Below are 18,159 nucleotides of genomic sequence, written 5' to 3'. Positions count from 1 at the left end.
AAGTTGTGTGGTGCCAGAGATGTCTTGCAGCATAACTTCCTGCCAGCCAGCCTGTCTACTGAAAGAACACTGATTGAGACAACCACCTATGGACAAGGAAGACTTTCTGGAAATCCAGGGATCCACTGGGGAAGTTTCAGCACATTGGTAGAAGCAAAAAAAAAAAAAAAAAAAATACAAGATGGAGGCATGGAAACCGGTAATGGTTCATTTTACCCACATCACCCATTTCCTAAACCAGCATAGCTCAGTGCTAAGAGAAACTTTTTCAATCCATGATTTCTTCCATGGAGAAAAGTAAGAGTGTGTGAGTAATACACAGCTTCTCCATCAGGGCAAAACATTGTCTAGGAGTCTCATTTCTCTTTTGCCCTATCCAGAATACTGAGTACTGAACTTCATGACTTGGAAGCAGTGATGGGTTAAGAAAAGGACAGCTAGGGCATGGTAGGTGTACTAGATGGAAGCAGATTCTACTAAACATGTGACAGACACCATCAGGAAGCCCCCAGTGAGTCACAGGGGACACCTAGAATGCAGATCCCAAAGGGTTCACTGGCACTCCCAGCAGCAGCAAGAGTTTCAAAGAGGGCTGGTGAGTGTGTTCATGAATCTAGACCAAACTGTGGGCCTGGAAGAGCACCGCAGTCTTGAGGATGGCCACCATTCTAGGGCAAGCAAAATGAAGACCATCCACAACAGGTCTAGCTTTATGGTATTGAGAAATAGCTTTATTAGAGGATTGAGGGAAGACATATGACTTTTAAGAATTCTGTCACACAAGGTAGCAAAAAGTATTCAGCAGGTATATCTATAAGAAAAGCCTGGGAAAGCCTCAGAATCTCTAGCAGGGCTTGCAAGGCTTTTCTCTCAGCTAGTTAGTGAGGACTACAGGGGGTGACTTCTTCCTCAACTGTGAAGTCAGCAATGCAAGACTTCAAGGAACATATAAAAAATCAACAAAAATATGACAACACCAGAAGAACACAATAATTTTCCAGGAATCAACCACAAAAAAATGGAGATCAATAAGTTATCTGATAAAGAATTCAAAATAGTTGTTTTAAGAAATCTCAATGAGCTACAATAATTTTTCTTAGTTTTTTTTAACTAATTTATATAACTACCAATAATTAAAACCTGTATATTGATTTACAGTAGAAAAATGTATAAAATCATCATCAGTATAAGTTCTTATACTTTTCAACTTCACAAATGAGGTTTCCCTGTAGGGGCGCTTGGGTGGCTCAGTGGGTTAAGCCTCTGCCTTCAGCTCAGGTCATGATCTCAGGGTCCTGGGATAGAGCCCCGCATCAGGGCTCTCTGCTCAGCAGGGAGCCTGCTTCCCCCTCTCTCTTTGCCTGCTGCTTTGCCTACTTGTGATCTCTCTCTCTTTGTCAAATAAATAAAATCTTAAAAAAAAAAAAGACAATTGTGGTAAAAATTAAGTACATCCTTCCATACTCACTAGGGAAAGAGCAATCGAAAGACTCATCTGCCTTAAGTAAAGCCACCCAAAATTATAGACAAACACGTTAATAAAATATTTTAAAAGAAGATACAACTTTAAATTATTGGGTTATCTATATTGTTGCACAGCATTAACTCAAAAAACCAGGCTGTTCATGGTTAAGCAATACTATTGGCCACCAGGCACATTAAGATTCGAGAGTATCTTCAGCAAATTTACGACAATAGTAGCAAATTATCTTGTACCACAGTCACATACTGACAATATGAAAAGCATATGACTTGGGACATTTTTCAGTTCTCCCCTTATTAGACCATGAGTAACACACAGCAAGATTGACAGTTCCCTTCTTTTTGAAATACCCTCTTCACTCTCATGACAGTACTTTCTAATTTTTCTCCTACCTCTCAGTCTTCTAATTCTTTATGAGCTCTGCTTCAGCCTATGTGGATCCTCTTTGGGCCTCAGTCCTGGGTCCTCCTGTCTTCCTACATGAGACTTGCTTTCGCGTAGTTTTTAATAAACCTCTATATGCTGATAAGGGCTAAATTTATCTGCAGGCAGGTTCTCTCCTTTGAGATTCAGACTGATAAAACCAACTGCCTTGCTTTGCATTTCCATCTTATAATCATCTTGCAATCATCATAGAACTCCATATACCTGAGATGTATACCTCTCCCCCACCTTTCCTTCAGTCTGTCCCCCATCCAGTCTTCCCTGAATCTGTAAATGGCACTTCTAATTCAGCTGGTTAGTTGTTAATGACCAGAAACCTAGAACACTATTAAATGTCTACTTTTCCCTCATCCCTCACATTGAATCCATACCTAAATCTTATGGCTTCTCCTTCTAACATGTTTTTTCCAGTTTTTATTTTTATTAAAGTCTTTCAGACACATACTGCCAACTTTACGGCATTTATCCTTAAGTTGGTGGTACCCTACTCCCTTCCAACATCATTTCTTTTTTTTTTTTAAGATTTTATTTATTTATTTGACAGAGAGAGAGAGAGAGAGATCACAAGTAGGCAGAGAGGCAGGCAGAGAGAGAGGAGAAAGCAGGCTCCCTGATGAGCAGAGAGCCAGATGTGGGGCCCGATCCCAGGACCCTGGGTTCATGACCTGAGTGGAAGACAGAGGCTTTAACCCACTGAGCCACCCAGGGGCCCCTCCAACATCATTTCTATTTGAAGCTTCTAGTAGATTCTTTCTTTGGGTATTTACCTGAATTATTCTAAATAATGTACTTTAAAAAAAAAATATATTGATTTTCCACTATGGAAATTTTGATTTGACATCTGTCTTTGCCATGTACTCCTCTGCTTGCTTACTTTCATGCTCACTCTCTCTCTCTTTCTCACACACACACATACACTTCCCACCCCTAATTTTGGGTAGATCATTACTCAGTGTTTATATTATCATAACTACATAAATACTATACAGAGCCAAGCCACGTAGATTACTATATATTTGTTCCTTTCCCACACACTTTTTTCTGTAACTAATAATTGTTATTTTATACACTGGCTTAATTTTTTTAAGCACTTAATAAAAATTCACCTCCAAACTCATCATCAGGTGTCTTAATCTTCTCTGAAGATATCCATACATACTCTGTATTCTATTAGCTTCTTAGTCCCTTAAGCATCTCTCCTAGAATCTTCTAACCTACTCCAATATAGAATGGCTGCTCTCCAGAATTAGTGAATAGCAGGTATCCTGAAATTCCCTTCCAGCATCATCTCTCATGTGTTGTTCTTCTGTTCCTGGTATCTCATGACCTCTTTCTTGGTTTGCTAGCTCATTTGGTTGGAGAATATAATCTAGTAGTGTCCTGAAAGAGGGTACAGGGGTGGTGTACATGTTGAGACCTAATACACCTAAAAGTATCTTCACTTAACTTTACACTTGATTAATAGTTTAATTATGTACTAAATTCTGAGTTGTAAATAAATTTCTTGAAAAATATTTGGGAAGGTTCCATTGTCTTCAATTCTTCCACTGCTTTGTTTTTTAAAAATCTGAAATACCTGTATTCCTGATATTTTCCTTGTGAACTGTACTTTTTTTCCTTTTTCTCTCTGGAAGCATATAAAATCTTTTCTTTATCCCACTGTTCTGAAATTTCATAGCAATAGCCTTAATATAAGTCTACTTTCATCCAAGTCCAGGGTACTTAGTAGGCTTTCAATCTAAAAACATTTTTAGGAAATTCCTTAAGTTGTATTTTCAATAATTTCCTCTTATTTTCTCTGGTTCTCTCTTTTGGTAACTTGTATATTATTCAATATGTTGGGTTCCCCAAGTTGGCCATCTAGTTTTCTTTCTTTGCTCTCATATTTTCTGTTTTCTCTACTTTCTGGAAGATTTTCCTGCCTAAGCTTCCAAACCTTCATTTATGTTTTCATTATCATATTTGAAATTTTAGAATAGTATTTTTCATTCCCCGAATGTTTTATTTTATTTTATTTTATTTTAAAGATTTTATTTATTTATTTGATAGACAGAGATCATAAGTGGGCAGAAGCAGGCAGAGAGAGAAGGGGGGAAGCAGGCTCCCTGCTGAGCAGAGAGCCCCATGCAGGGATTGATCCCAGGATCCTGAGATCATGACCTGAACCCACTGAGCTACCCAGGTGCCCCAAATGTTTTATTTTAAAGCACCATTTTATTTTGTCATAGTTGCAAAATATGCTCTTATCTTCTTGAGAATATTTACATGTGTGTAAATATTCATATATACACATACGTGTGTGTGTGTGTACACAAAATGCACTGACTCCTCTGACTGAAAATGCAGAGACTGAGTGGGCTGCTGGGTTGACTTAACCTCAGATTTACTGACTGGCTCACATTTACTGTGATTCTCTAGGCTTTATTCTCCCTTATATTTGTCCTTCAGATGGCAGCAAGTTCTAGCTTTACACCTTTACAAGACCGTAGCCAGAGGAAAAGATGGAGAATTGCCTTTGGGAATCTCCCAGAAAATGAGGAAAAACTTTTCCAGAAGCCCAGAGGAAGCCTCTCCTGGTGTCATTGGTCTGAAATGCCTAGGAGGCTATTCCTGGCATGGGTGATGAGATTCGAATTATCCTTAGACCCAGAGGTTATGGGGGTAGATGCATGACCTGTGTTGAGAAAGTGACAGGCATTTTATTTTATTTTTTTTTCCAAAAGGGATAGATATATTAATAAAATCAAAGGGTAAGAGTGAAAAAATGAATGCTGTGTAAATGTGGTAGGCTGAAAAATGGTCCCCAGAAGACATCCACATCAAGTCCTGGGGAACCTATGAATGTCACCATCTTTCTTAGAAAAAGGGTCTCTTCAGAGGTCATTAGGATAAGGATCTTGAAATGAAGACCTAGTCCTGGGTTGTTTACATAGTCTCTAAATGCCCTCATCTATATCCTTAGAAGACAGAGCCAGAGGGAGATTAGACACACAGTGGGAAAGGGAGTAGGAGGAAGAAACAGATGCAGCCACCAGAAACTGTAAGAGACAAGGAACCCCTTTTCCCCTAGCAACTCTGGAGGAGTGTGGCCAAGTCAACACCTTTACTATGGAGGTAGCCACTAGAACAGTGAGGGCATAAATTTCTGTTGTTTTAAAAGCAATCAAGTTTGTGGTACTTTGTTTCAGCAGCCCTCTGAAAGTAATACAGCAGGCAACCTACAGATCCACTGCACTCTATTTCTCTATGCATTATGCAGTTCTCTGTCCTTCACTCTTTCAACCTGAGCACATTGCCTTCCTCCAAGAAATTGCTCAGATACATCCTGTCTCAGCAATACACAATGGCCACTGTCTTGAAAGTCCTTACTCTAAACTCCCACTCCTTCTATTTTAAAGCTACTTCCTCCATGAAAACCCAACTCTCATCAATCTACATTAGATCTCTTATTCTCTCCCATTATACCTTGTTCATTTCTATTTTTGTACCTGTTATGTCAGTTTACATTACCTGCTCATTTATTCAATGGCCATCTAGATTGTTAGTTCCCATTGGTAGGGACTCATCTTATTCATCTACCAGACTATATACAGCGTCTATGACAGTACCCAGAACGTGAGAGGAGTCCCATGTTTCATTCTAGAGACCTAGACCTGGAAAAGTACCATGGAAAAAACAAGTAAGTGGGTTAATGGTTAATCTCTGTATGCTCAAAATGTTCTGCTTTAAAACCATTACATCTATAAATAAGAGGCAATTTCATGTTCTCAGAAATGTTTGATTTTTCCAGGTCTCACATCTGATAGCTATGATTTAAGTTTTCCCAACTCTTATAACTATTGATAACTATGGGCAGAGAGGGGAGGGGGTTACTCTAAGCAGATTCTGAACTCAATGGAAAAATTGAACTAAAAATGATAGCTTCAAAATCCCATTTATAAAGCTTCCAGAAAATTTAAAATTTCACAATATTGTAAAAGCAGAGAGGAAAACATTTTTATTTTTATATAGACACAAGTAACCCATAGTTTATATTCAATTAGAAACTAGATTCTATATGCAATTATAAAGTTTTCAAGAGATTTGTTATTTATAGCCAATCAAGAAAACAAGGAACAGGTGATCCTATAATGTCATACACAGCAGTACTTTCTTTTCCTTTTATGCTTTCCGAAAACATAAATCTCTGCACAAAATAAAATGCAGTAACTTACCCAAGCAAACTATAAATAGTCTCATAAAATCATGAGACATATTGGTAAGGCCTTTGATCTGTAATATTTTTTAACCCGTAAATGGAAGTCAAGTCATTTCTTTTGCATTTGGGACAAAAGTATATGGAAATTTTTTTGGTTAAGATGGAAATGAAATATAGTAGAATGAGGGAAGAATTTGCAGACATGCACATGGGTTTGTGACCCTGGTCTTCCAATGGCTGGTTAATTAAGTACTTTCAGTGAGTCCTTTAACCTGCCTGCCCTCAATTTTTTCATCTATGAACTAAAGGTAGCAATAACAACTATGACATAGAGTTGTTGTTGTCAGAACCAGTAATAAACTCTGGGTGAAAGTGCTTTACAAACTATAAAGTATAATACGAAGGTAGACTGCTGTTGATGATCTCAGGAGGAGATTTTGGAATGTCAAGTATACCTTGAAAGTAAGCTGAACTGGGTTCAGCTCTGCCTGTTCTTCCTTCCTCTGTATATGCACTGAAAGTCAAACACTGTTCTGAAAATCCAAAGAATGTTTGATTTATACACTGATACAGTGACCAAAATAACTATTAAGATCTGAGTTTATGATACAACTTGTTTCAGTAAATGGTCATTAAATTAAAGTACAACTACAGGATTACTAGCCCAGATTTTTCTTTCTTTCTTTCTTTCTTTTTTTAGTTTAAATACAGCACTGCACAAAGATGAAATGGAGCATGGAGCTTTAACCTTCAATTCCACTTTTATTTCCCCAGGACTATCCTAAAACAAAACACACTGTGAGTAGCCTTAAAAATCCTTGAGGCAAACTGCAAGAAACTGATGAACACTTATGACAAAAACAAAAGCAGCAGAACACAAGGATCTTTGGAAAAGTCAGCACAGGAGCAAAAGCCGATGTCAGTACTAAAATGATGTCCTAACTCACAGCAGAGAAATCGATAACAAATGTTGCTACCTAAACAGAATTAAATTAAAAGTTAATATGTTCTACTGGTTGATATAATTATGGCATGAATTAGCTTTAAAATACAACTAAAAGGTACACACTGGTGAAACAAGACGTTTGATTCCATGAGCTGTATTTTCAGATTTACTGCTATGCTTCCTGAAGGCCACATCATTGGTGAGCTGATGAAAATGGCAGTCTAAGAGGCATGTGTCAACTACAAAATCCTACAAAAATCAATGGCAAGATGAGAGGTGCAAGCCAACCCAGCTCTACCAGAAGGGACTAGTGCAAAGGGTAGGTGAAACCATGACACTCAAATAGTTAACGTTTGAATGTTCTATAATTAACATGGAAAGAAAAAACATAGTGGATGCCTACTCAGCTCATCAGTCAGTGGGAAGCTGTGAGTGTGGCTGGATAGTCAGTGACATCCCAAGATGATACCAGCTACCCAGTACACAGAAGTGCTTCAGGAATGCTACAAGAGTGCCAGTAAGAGCTGCTGCTAAGGAAGGTTCTATGCACACAAATTTGACCAAAAGTCAGAAGATGGTATTTAAAGGTATGGGCGCAAATCAACTGTAACTTGTTGTTTACTTTCATTGTCTTATTTTCAATTCAAAAAATACCTTATTTTGCATTCAATATGAGCTCAGCATTGTATTAGCAATAGTGGAGAAGATAAGATTCAGCCCTTCCTCATGGTGACAAGTCACAACAAGAAACATTTATGAGCCACTTATATGATACTGAATATTAGGCCAAGTACTTCGTTTGCACTTGCTCATGGAAAATCTCTAAGAACCCTAGGACAAAATCCTATTTATTATCTCCATCTTTAGATGTGAAACTTGGGGTGAGTTAACTTGTCTTGGGTCATTTCTGGTAAATAAAAGTTGGGGATCCTAACTTAAGCTATTAATCTCTGTGATGAAAATAACTCAAAAAGTTAACTATCCAAGCTGGGTAAGCTGAAATAAGGCAGCATGTGGCAAGCCGAAAAGTGAATAATGTAGACAATAATCGCTACAGAATTTTAGAAGAGGAGCCCACTTCAGGATCAGTTTGATAAGAAAGAATTTAAGAGTAAAGTGAGATTTGAGCCATCTTTTGAAAATTGGGTAGAATTTGGATGAGAAGTAAGGATTAATGTGAGCAGTGTGTACCAACCAGTCCAAATGATTTCCCAGATGTTGTTACTTTTAAGGACCATAATATCCTTTCAAAATCATATAAAAACTATAAGCACCTTCCTAGGAAAAAGAGCACATTATTAAAATATATAATATAAAAAATAACAAAATTATGCCTGCATTTTTACATGGTATATTTTAAGACACTCGAGTATTTAACAAAACACACGAGAACCTTCACGGCCTGGCCCTTCTCCATCAGCTCGGATCCTTTACTGCTAAGTTCGACTCCCTCCCAAGCCAAACCTGTGGCAGTTCCAGGAGCCTTCCTCCTGCCTCCTGGCCTCTTCCCAAGCAGCCTGCATATCACTCAGGACACCTCGACACCTTCTTTGTCAGGTGGCCTTCTTACATCTTATCCATTTTTCCAGACTCACTCTAGGCACCAAAAAGCCTTGAAAATGAGAAATGGTGATCCACTGAAATGGGGAAATCAGGGGCAAAGTAGGGAACAAAGAAAATATAAACATTTTATATCTTATTGATAAAAAACAAGAACTGGAATCTGTATAAAGGAACAATCAAGAGAGTAAGAACTCAAAGAAACTAAAAATATTTCAGAAGAAATAAAAGGTTCAATAGTTGAACTTAGAACTTAAATGAACTTAAAACTTAAATAAAATGGATAAGGAAGATGTGGTCCATATACACTATGGAGTATTATGCCTCCATCAGAAAGGATGAATACCCAACTTTTGTAGCAACATGGAAGGGACTGGAAGAGATTATGCTGAGTGAAATAAGTCAAGCAGAGAGAGTCAATTATCATATGGTTTCACTTATTTGTGGAGCACAAGAAATAACACGGAGGACATGGGGAGATGGAGAGAAGAAGGGAGTTGAGGGAAATTGGAGGGGGAGATGAACCATGAGAGATTATGGACTCTGAAAAACAATCTGAGGGTTTTGGGGGTGGTGGGAGGTTGGGTGAGCCTAGTGGTGGGTATTACGGAGGGCACATTTTGCATGGAGCACTGGGTGTGGTGTATAAACAATGAATTCTGGTACACTGAAAAGATATTTTTAAAAAATTATTAAAAATTAAATAGAAGAAAAGGTAAGGAAATCTTCCAGAAAAAAAAAAAACAAATAAATAAAAAGAATAAATGTTAGCAGAAAAGAGGGGAAAAAATTGGGAGATCAGTCTAAGAGGTGTTCTAGAAAAAGGGAAGAGAGAAGATACAAATATACAAGATAAACAAAACAAAAAATTCAGAACCAAAGGATGAAATCCCAGACTCCAGAACCTACCAAGCATTCAAGAAAAGGAATTTTGAAAGCGCCACATCCAGGTACACCATCCTGTAGCTACAAAACAATGGGAATAAGAGAGATGCTAAATGCTTCTGGGGGTATAGAAAGGTGGAGACTAAATCACATTCAAGACTAAATCACACTAAAACCACAATTACACTGGAATCTAGAAGTTAGTAAAAAAAAAGTCTTAAAATAAAAAAGAAAAATGATTTCCAACCTTGAAATCTATCCTAACCCATCAATAAAGTTTAAAGTTGGAATATTTTAAGTAAACAAATATTCTAAAAGTTTATAACCCACAAACCCATTCTAAATTAGCTCATAAAGAATATGCATCACCAAATGAAGTCATAAACCAAGAAAAGGAATATATGAAATCCACGGACTACGAGATAGGACACAAGAAAACATCCGAGGGAATTCCCAGGTGGTGATGAGAGAAAAAGGAGTCCCTGGAGTATCGCTGAGTAACAGACACAGGGAGCATGAGTCCGGATTACAGCAGGAAGATGGAGGGCTTCAGGAGGGGTCTCTTTGAAAAAGGACGGAACTGATAAATGGTTTAATTTGTCTGGCCACCCTGAGAGGATGTTTACAACCATCACAGTGATTGTAAGAAGAATCAATTATGGGTACATAGAAAACTAAGCAGATAGGAAAAAAAAAAAATAATTCTGAAAAATTATCTTTAGAAAAAAATGTTGTACAAGAAGGAAATGAAATCACTGTATTACAGGTTTCCATGATAATAAAATTATTTATAGTAGTATAAATATGTAATATTTATTTAACTAAAACTTACGGTAAGACCTATGTTTGGAGAGTAGGTAGAGGAGGGCAGCTACATAAGACATAAATTTTTATCTCCCATGATACAAAGTGAACAGATAAAAAGGAAAATAACCGGATGCCTGGCTAGCTCAGCTGGCAGAGTCCAACACTTGATCTCAGGGTTGAGTCTGAGCCCCACATTGGTATGAAGTCTACCGAAAATAAAAATTTAAATAAATAAATAAGGAAAGCATGGACTCTGAGAAATAGCAGTGTAAGTCTTTTATTTAAAAACACAGGTGTAAATGGTGGCAGAACGGAGTCAAGGTCCAGTAGTGCTATTCTCTGAGGGTGGTACTAAGGAGCTGGTGTGCAGCACAGTTAGCTCTTTGTTGTTGTAAGTAGGAGTATTATTTGACTTTTAAAAATACATTCACAGGTTTCCACTTCTGGGAAGTGAACTTAACTGATCTCTAGTACTCTCATTAAGTACAACTAAAAATCCTAGGCATTATCTATAAGTCAAACCTAAGAAGACTGACAGGCAGACCAGCTATGGACCTGAAGACAAAGGAAGGACAAAGTGGTAAGTTCCCTCATTTTCCTTTTGCCTCCTATATCCCAGATTTGGAGCTTAAAAAGCTAAAAACCTAGAAGTGCCAATGGGGATGGACAGAACAAAAATAACAACATAAACCAAAGGAAAGAAAAGAGACAGCCTAGAAAGGTAGAAAGCCTTCAGAGATAACCTCCAAACAAAGAGCCAAACACCACAGAAAAAAACTGTGCCTCCCCCACCCACATAAGCAAAGGCCAAGTGGGAGCCCACCCTCACCAGGCTATAATGAGACACCCCCAATCCACCACTAGGCACCATGTTGAGCCCTGAGGATCTAAACTGAGTAAGGCATGGCATATAGCCACAAATATGGATTCTAGTGGAGGAGAAAAACAAGTCAGTAGCTACAATACAGTGATATGTGCACTGTGGTGAATTTATGTGAGGGATATTTAATCACTAAAAGGAAGAGAAAATGGAAGCAGGGTAGGAGGGAAGGCTTCTTTGAGGAGCTAATCCTAGAGCTCAGTTTGCAAGGATAGGTAGAACAAGCCATACGGAAGAAGGGTGTCCTGGGCTAAGGGACTGACAGGTAGTAGGAAGAGAATAGAAAGTACTTGAAAATACAAATAATTCGGTCTGACGGGAGTGAAGAGTGGTTAAGCATATGTGCATTCCTGCCAGCCAGCCTGCCTGCCTCCCTGCCCCTCTCCATTCTTTATGCTTCACTCTCACACTCTTTTTCTTTCTTTTTTAATTCTAGTGTAGCTGACAGTGTCACATTAATTTCAGGTGCACAATATAGTGGTTTGACAATTCCATACATTCTCAATGCCCATCAAGAGAATGTGTGCTTTTTTATCAGTCCCTGAGGAGCCCCTGAAGGATCTTTGGCATTTTTTTAAGGGTTTTTTTTTTTTTTTAAGATAATCTCCAGTTTTGTGCTATCTTTGTCATTTTTAAAGGGTCACTCTGACAATGGTGAGGAAGATGGGTTAGAGGAAGATCAGATGAGTCAGGAATCTGAAAAGAAGTTACTACAGGAATCCAGACAGGAAGGAATGAACATATAGACCATAGCAGGGGGGATTATACAAGCAATACCTGCCTATATCCTAGAATCTGGCTCAGTTTTACCAAATTTGAGGTTTTTGAGAAGAGAGAATGAAGAGGGAAAGCAGCGCCACATTCAACTCTAATACTAGGTGCTAGTGTTCCCACTGCTAATTAGCTTGGTGGCCTTGGGCAAATCCCTCTGATCCTCATTTTTCTTATCTAACAAATGGCAACCATGCCTACCTCACAGAGTTGTTGTATAGATATATAATGATATAATGGATGTGAAAACACTAAAAAATATTAAACATAGTGTTTCATTTCCTATTGCTGCTATATCAAACTACCATAGCCTTAGTGGCTTAATGCAATACAATCTTATTCAGTCACAGTTTTAGACATCAGAAGTCTGAAGTGGGTCTCACTGGGCCAAAATGAAGGTGTTTCCAGGCCTCCATTCCTCATGGAGCCTCTCAAGAAGAATCGATTTCCATGTCTTTTCCAACCTGCATGTGTTGGCTCATGGTCCCTTTCTCCATCTTTAATGCCAGCATCTTCAAATTTTTCGACACTGACTCTCCTGCCTCCCTCTTTCACTTACCCTTGTGAGTATTGGGCCCATGGGGATATCCAGGCTAATCTCCTCATACCAAGTTCAGCAACCTTAATTCTCCACCCCATCTCATCATGTAACATAAAATATTCACAAATTCCAAGGATTAGGATGTGGACATCTTTAGCAGAGACAATTATTTGGCCTACCATACATACAAAAGATTCTAAGTTAATATCTACTTGGCAGCCAATTTTTTTTTCAGTTTCATAACTAATATGTCCAAGAGTTGTTACATCAAAAGCTAATGATGTACTGTGTGGTGAATAATATAACATAATAAAAAATTGTTTTATGGTTAGAAAAATAAGAAATTGAAGAGAAAGTTTTCTAACTCATTAGAATAAATACCTCAAAGTATTTTTAGGCATCGAGGCATTAAATACCTCAAAGGCAAACACTCCTGACCCCAAGGCAAGTACAAAGGTGAAAGAGGAAACATGCCACACCAGGGCCCATAAGTAGAGGACAAGTCAAGTCAAGACTGCTTCCCAGGACCCCTAGAGCAAGCCTAGTGCAGACATCTGTAAGCCCTCTGGTTTCAAGACATGTATCTTCTCTCCCTGTCCAATGTGTCTTTATGGATTATACCTTCTAGTCCTACACTAATAACTACCCTGAAAATATGATGTAGATATAACACTAAGATAACAATTCCTAAAGATCTGTTACTGAATAAAAATAGCATATATTATAGCACAAAACAGCACAAAAATAAATAGAATTTATCCAAATCTGAAAAATCACAAATCATACATATATTTTCCACAAACTTATGTTTCCCCCGAACTTAATAATTTCAACCAAGCTACAATTAGAGAATTTTTCGAAACAATTTTCACGGTGTTTCATTTCAACCTCTTATCTCCTGAATATATACAACCCTGACATAACTGACATTCACAATAATAACCTCAAGATTTTGAAAGATGCCAACTTCTCATTGATTATTAAATTAAAATTTAATTTTAATTTAATTATTGATTATTAAAGAAAAACTCATTGATTGATTATTAAACAAAAACAAAGCTATAGCTGAATAAATTTATTGATTATTAAAGAAAAACAAAGCTATAGCTGAATAAATTTACTACTAAATGTATTGAGAACACATAAAAGATATATATTTTATTTAAAACCTGGCTATAGATGAACTAAAAACACATGAAATCCTTCTGTCAGACTATCAAAGTATTCATACCACAACTTTTCCTATCACATTGCACAAACATAACTTTCCTTTAACAAATCAATAGCAGGGCTCGAGTTTCTAAGCGATACAATTTAAACACTTCCAATTGTGGAAATAAGGTTTTTCCAAAGAGCAATTTTTTCTAAACTATGGCATTTTGTATTGATCAATCAAAAATAGTATCAATAAAAAATGCAATAGAAGCTAGCCTATATTTCACATCAGAATATATTCTTTTTTAAACCAAAAAAAAAAGACAAAAACGCATTTATAAGGAGCAATCAGTCATTTTTTTCTAATAAAGAACCTTTATGAACATATCTGGAAGATGATGATGACAGTAATAACAACAAAAGCTGAAATGATTTAATCTAAGAAGCTTCTACTGGCAAGAAAAAAAAAAAAAACCCAAGAGAGAATGTCATTAAAACTTATTTATGAGTCATCATCCTAATTGTAAACACAGTGAGCAATTTTAGGATTCTACTATCTCTAGTTAAACCTCCTTTTGGAGCCATCTGGGCTCTCATGCATTGTAACAATTATACGCGTGTAACAATTACATCTCCATAAAAGACCAAAGCCATTCATTCACTCATTCCCCCACTGCTGACCCAAAGATCCAACAACAGCTTGCACCCCGACAAATGGTACAGAAAATATACTGCAGAACTATCTGCACCAACACAAGTTTCTTCTACATACTCCCTTCCATACATGTCCCCTGGCTTCTTGTGAGTATTCTAATCCTTAAGTGAAAGACTAGACTGGAAAAAATGCATGCATCATGTGTTAACTGATAAAGAATATAAATGCCAGTATCTGGAAAGTTCTAAGTCAATATACAACCTGTTTAAAGTAGTTTTAAGATAAAGCAAGAATATGCAAAAAAAAAAAAAGATTAAGAAATATTAAATATGGCAAATTTATTAATGGTGAAGAAACAGATTGGATACCTCAGATACTACTATGAAAAATCTGATATTTAATTCCTGACTGACATATCAGGTAGAAAAAAAATTTCAGTTTGCCAGACAGAAAAGTCACCTTTCATGAATGCCAAAAGCTTAATCATTAAGTTTTCTACATGTTAACAGAGAAGAACAGATGCATGTGCAACAAGTAAGGCTATTAGTTCAAATTTTGTTAGAGTTTTAAAAATTCAGGAAAAGCCTTCATTGTACAAAATTCAGATAATGGCACTGAGGACAAACACCGGACCATGATGTATCAAAAGAAACAAGATCTAACAACTTTTTGCCTACAGTGAAGTACAGTTTGTAAGTCAGTTAGACCTTTTAGTCTCCTCTGTGATATTTTAAGTAGTCAATCAGAAGGATTAAAATGTGAATGCATTAGGAGTTTCCCAAACAAGGGGTTGGAGCCTAAGTAAGATAGGAAGCAATACCAAAACAAACAAACAAACAAACAAAAAAAACAATCCCTTATGTCTCAAGAGCCAAACAAAAAAACAACTGGCAGGTTACCTCAATGTCACTTGTTAAAAAAGAATCTCTGAGTCAACCTTACTAAAACACGTTAAATAAGAAAAAAAAAAACAAACCAAAACAAAACATAATAAAGCCATATGTTATGGGTTCCTCAGCCAATTTACTCATTTAGAGGGTCCGTGGGGTATTATGCCACTTACACTGGAAATTCTAAAAGAAGAGAAAAATATTCTTTGACCTCCAGGCATCTGCTAGTCAATGCCAGAAAAAGAACAAATTCAGTACAGTACAGGTAATCCATCACGAGGAATTTAACACCCACTGAAGTTATAGATTGGGAAACCATTAAATGCTAGTGGTTTTTGGAAAAATATTGAGACCTTTTGATCAATGGGACATAAACATAGGGGAAAACAAAAGACAAGAATTCAAGGATAACAAGAAAAAGCAGGACAATAACAAGGCAAAGCAGAGAAGTACAAGCTGGAAGCACAGGTAGCTGTGTAGAGAATAGCAAGTGTTATAATGATCAGAGTCCAGAGGAGGGGACATGACAATGCGTGATAGCCCAGATGGCTCCAAAAGGAGGTTTAACTGGAGGCTCTGAACCAGGAGTCTAAGGCATATCAATCAACATTATCCAAACAGAAGGTTCACCAAAACCACTGATGTATTATTTCATGAACAGAAGAGATTGAATACTTACCCGATTTATATAGTTGCTCCTTAAAATAACCTGTAATAGGGTTTTCTCAAATTCTTCCAACTTCTTGGAACACTTTTTAAGAATATGATTAGATAAGTTATTATCACTGATCAGTCCAGCTAAAGTATTAACAGCTTCTTCCCAAAAGCTTGAAGAAGGAAATTTGGGATTACGGTAAAAAGTGATCAGGCCATCCAACAACTGAAAAACAGAGTCAGATACTGTGGAAAAGTCATTTTCAAAGTGGCTTAAGTCTGTTTTCAGACTCCCTGATTCTGTCAAGTTCTTCAGTTCAAGCAGATGTTGCAAGAAATGCATGTGAGAAGACAGAGGATTTTCCACAGTGGAACAATGTCTTTTCACAATGGGCAGTGGTAGAAAGGACGTGGGGCTGCAGCTCTCCACAAAATGCTGGGCCATCTCTGAAGGTTCACTTCTCTGCTCATTGGATAACTCACACCCAGAATCTTCCAGTAGACTTAATGTATTTTCAGAACTTCCAGGTTCCTGAGCCTGCAACTGGGAAGATGGGTCTCCTGAAACAGAAAGGAATAGGTGTTATCTTCCTGTAGCTAACATTTTTTCATATAAAAACTAGACAGGGGCACCTGGGTGGCTCAGTCGGATAAGCAGCCAACTCTTGATTTCAGCTCAGGTCATGATCTCAGGATTATGAGATCAAGCCCTGTGTTGGGAGCCACACTGAGCATGCAGCCTTCTTAGGATTCTTTCTCTCCATCTCCCTCTGCCCCTCCCACCCTGCTCACGCTCATTCTCCCTCTCTCTCAAAAAATAAAAAAAAACAAAACAACTAGACAGATTTTTCTAACTTAAAATACTAAATGAAGCATGCAAAAACATACTAAACATTTAAAAATGAGTAGTGTAAAATATCAAAAAGAAATTGCTTAAGCTGACTATCTCTGGTAGAAAGCAAAGGTGACTCCCCCATTTATTTTCAGGTCACTTATCTCTCATTCAGCTCTGTGTCAAGCTTGAAAGATAGAGAAGAAACCACAAGATATTTTATATCTTAGTATATTGATACTCTTCAGGGTCACGCTTTGATCTTCTGTTCTGAGGAGTATCAATATTTGAGGGCTGAGTAGAGGGGGAAAAAATGATTAAGGAGACAGAGAAGAAACAATTAAAGAGGCACAAAAGGAATAAAAATGACTGTATTATGAAAGTCAAGGAAAAAGTTTCAAGGAGATTTTCACACAATAGAGAAATCCATAAAATAAAAAGCGGAGAAAAATATGTTGGCATTACTCATTCGAAAATCACCAGTGACTGTATCCATAGAAGCTTTGCTCAGTCCGGGTTTGGCCGGGGGGTATTGGGAGGAGACAGAGGCCAGAGTGCAATGGGAGTGACTGGGCAGAAAGTCAAAAAGGCCTGGCTGAGGCTTCTGAGGAGTTGGATCGGGAGAGAATAAAATGGGAGAGTAATTGCAGGCAAATGTGGCATGTCAAATTGGGAGAAATTTGAGCAATTATAGACTAGGAAGAAAAAAATAACACAGAAGCAAAAGCTGGAGAAATGAGAAAAAATGTAAAAAGCTCTGGAGAAGGCAGGGGGAGACTGGGACGAGGACCCCAGTGGATGGGTTGTGCTTAGTGATGCAGAAGTAATTTATTTCCTTTGAGGCTAAAGGAAAGAGAATGAGAATGTATGGGGTGTCAAAAAAAGAAAAAGAGAAAAAAAGAAAAAAAATACCCTTAGCATATAGGAAGTTAAAAGAGATCTCACCTTATAGTTATTTTTTAAAGTTAGAGATGGGGGGTAATGGTTGACCAGGGCATGGGAAGAATGAAGAAAGGAACATCTTACATTTGGAAATCTAATTTAGTGCTCTTTTGTCGCTCTATACAAATAGAAGGCAATGATGAGGCAAAATGAGAAGATCAGACTTTAATTTAGAGTTCATTCAATTAAGAAGTATCTGCCATAACCACTAGAAATGGGCAATTATGTGCTTGCTAATTATCACAACAGTATCTGTACTCCATGTTAAGGGGATAACACAGTAAGTTCAAAAACGTGGTGGTAACCCAAATGGTGAACTATCTGTAAAGCTTTTAACCATATGGCCATTTCTACACTAAACAAGGCACACAGCCTGCTCATTTTAAGCCAACAATTTCTTTTTCTTATGAGCAAGAATAAATGTTTGAAATGACTTCTCACTCTTCACAAAAGGAAAGGGTGGGGATTATGGTAATTCTTGAGGTAGATTATGTTTTTCTTTCATGGAATTCCAAA

General features: G+C 37.4%; 1 protein-coding gene across 1 annotated transcript in view; it reads right to left on the bottom strand.

The window, feature by feature from the left end:
- Positions 1-18,159, bottom strand: part of MEI4 (meiotic double-stranded break formation protein 4) — a 227,888-nt gene that overhangs the window by 148,547 nt on the left and 61,182 nt on the right. Inside the window, exon 3 of the mRNA XM_032873195.1 lies at positions 15,895-16,430. Within this exon, the coding sequence (XP_032729086.1) occupies positions 15,895-16,430 (536 nt within the window). The remainder of the gene's footprint in view (positions 1-15,894; positions 16,431-18,159) is intronic.

The sequence above is a fragment of the Lontra canadensis genome, unplaced genomic scaffold (assembly GCF_010015895.1).
Source record: "Lontra canadensis isolate GAN:19392208 unplaced genomic scaffold, GSC_riverotter_1.0 scaffold47, whole genome shotgun sequence".
Lineage (NCBI taxonomy): Eukaryota > Metazoa > Chordata > Mammalia > Carnivora > Mustelidae > Lontra > Lontra canadensis.
Note: the sequence above shows the minus strand (reverse complement) of the source record. Positions and strands in the feature narration are given on the sequence as shown.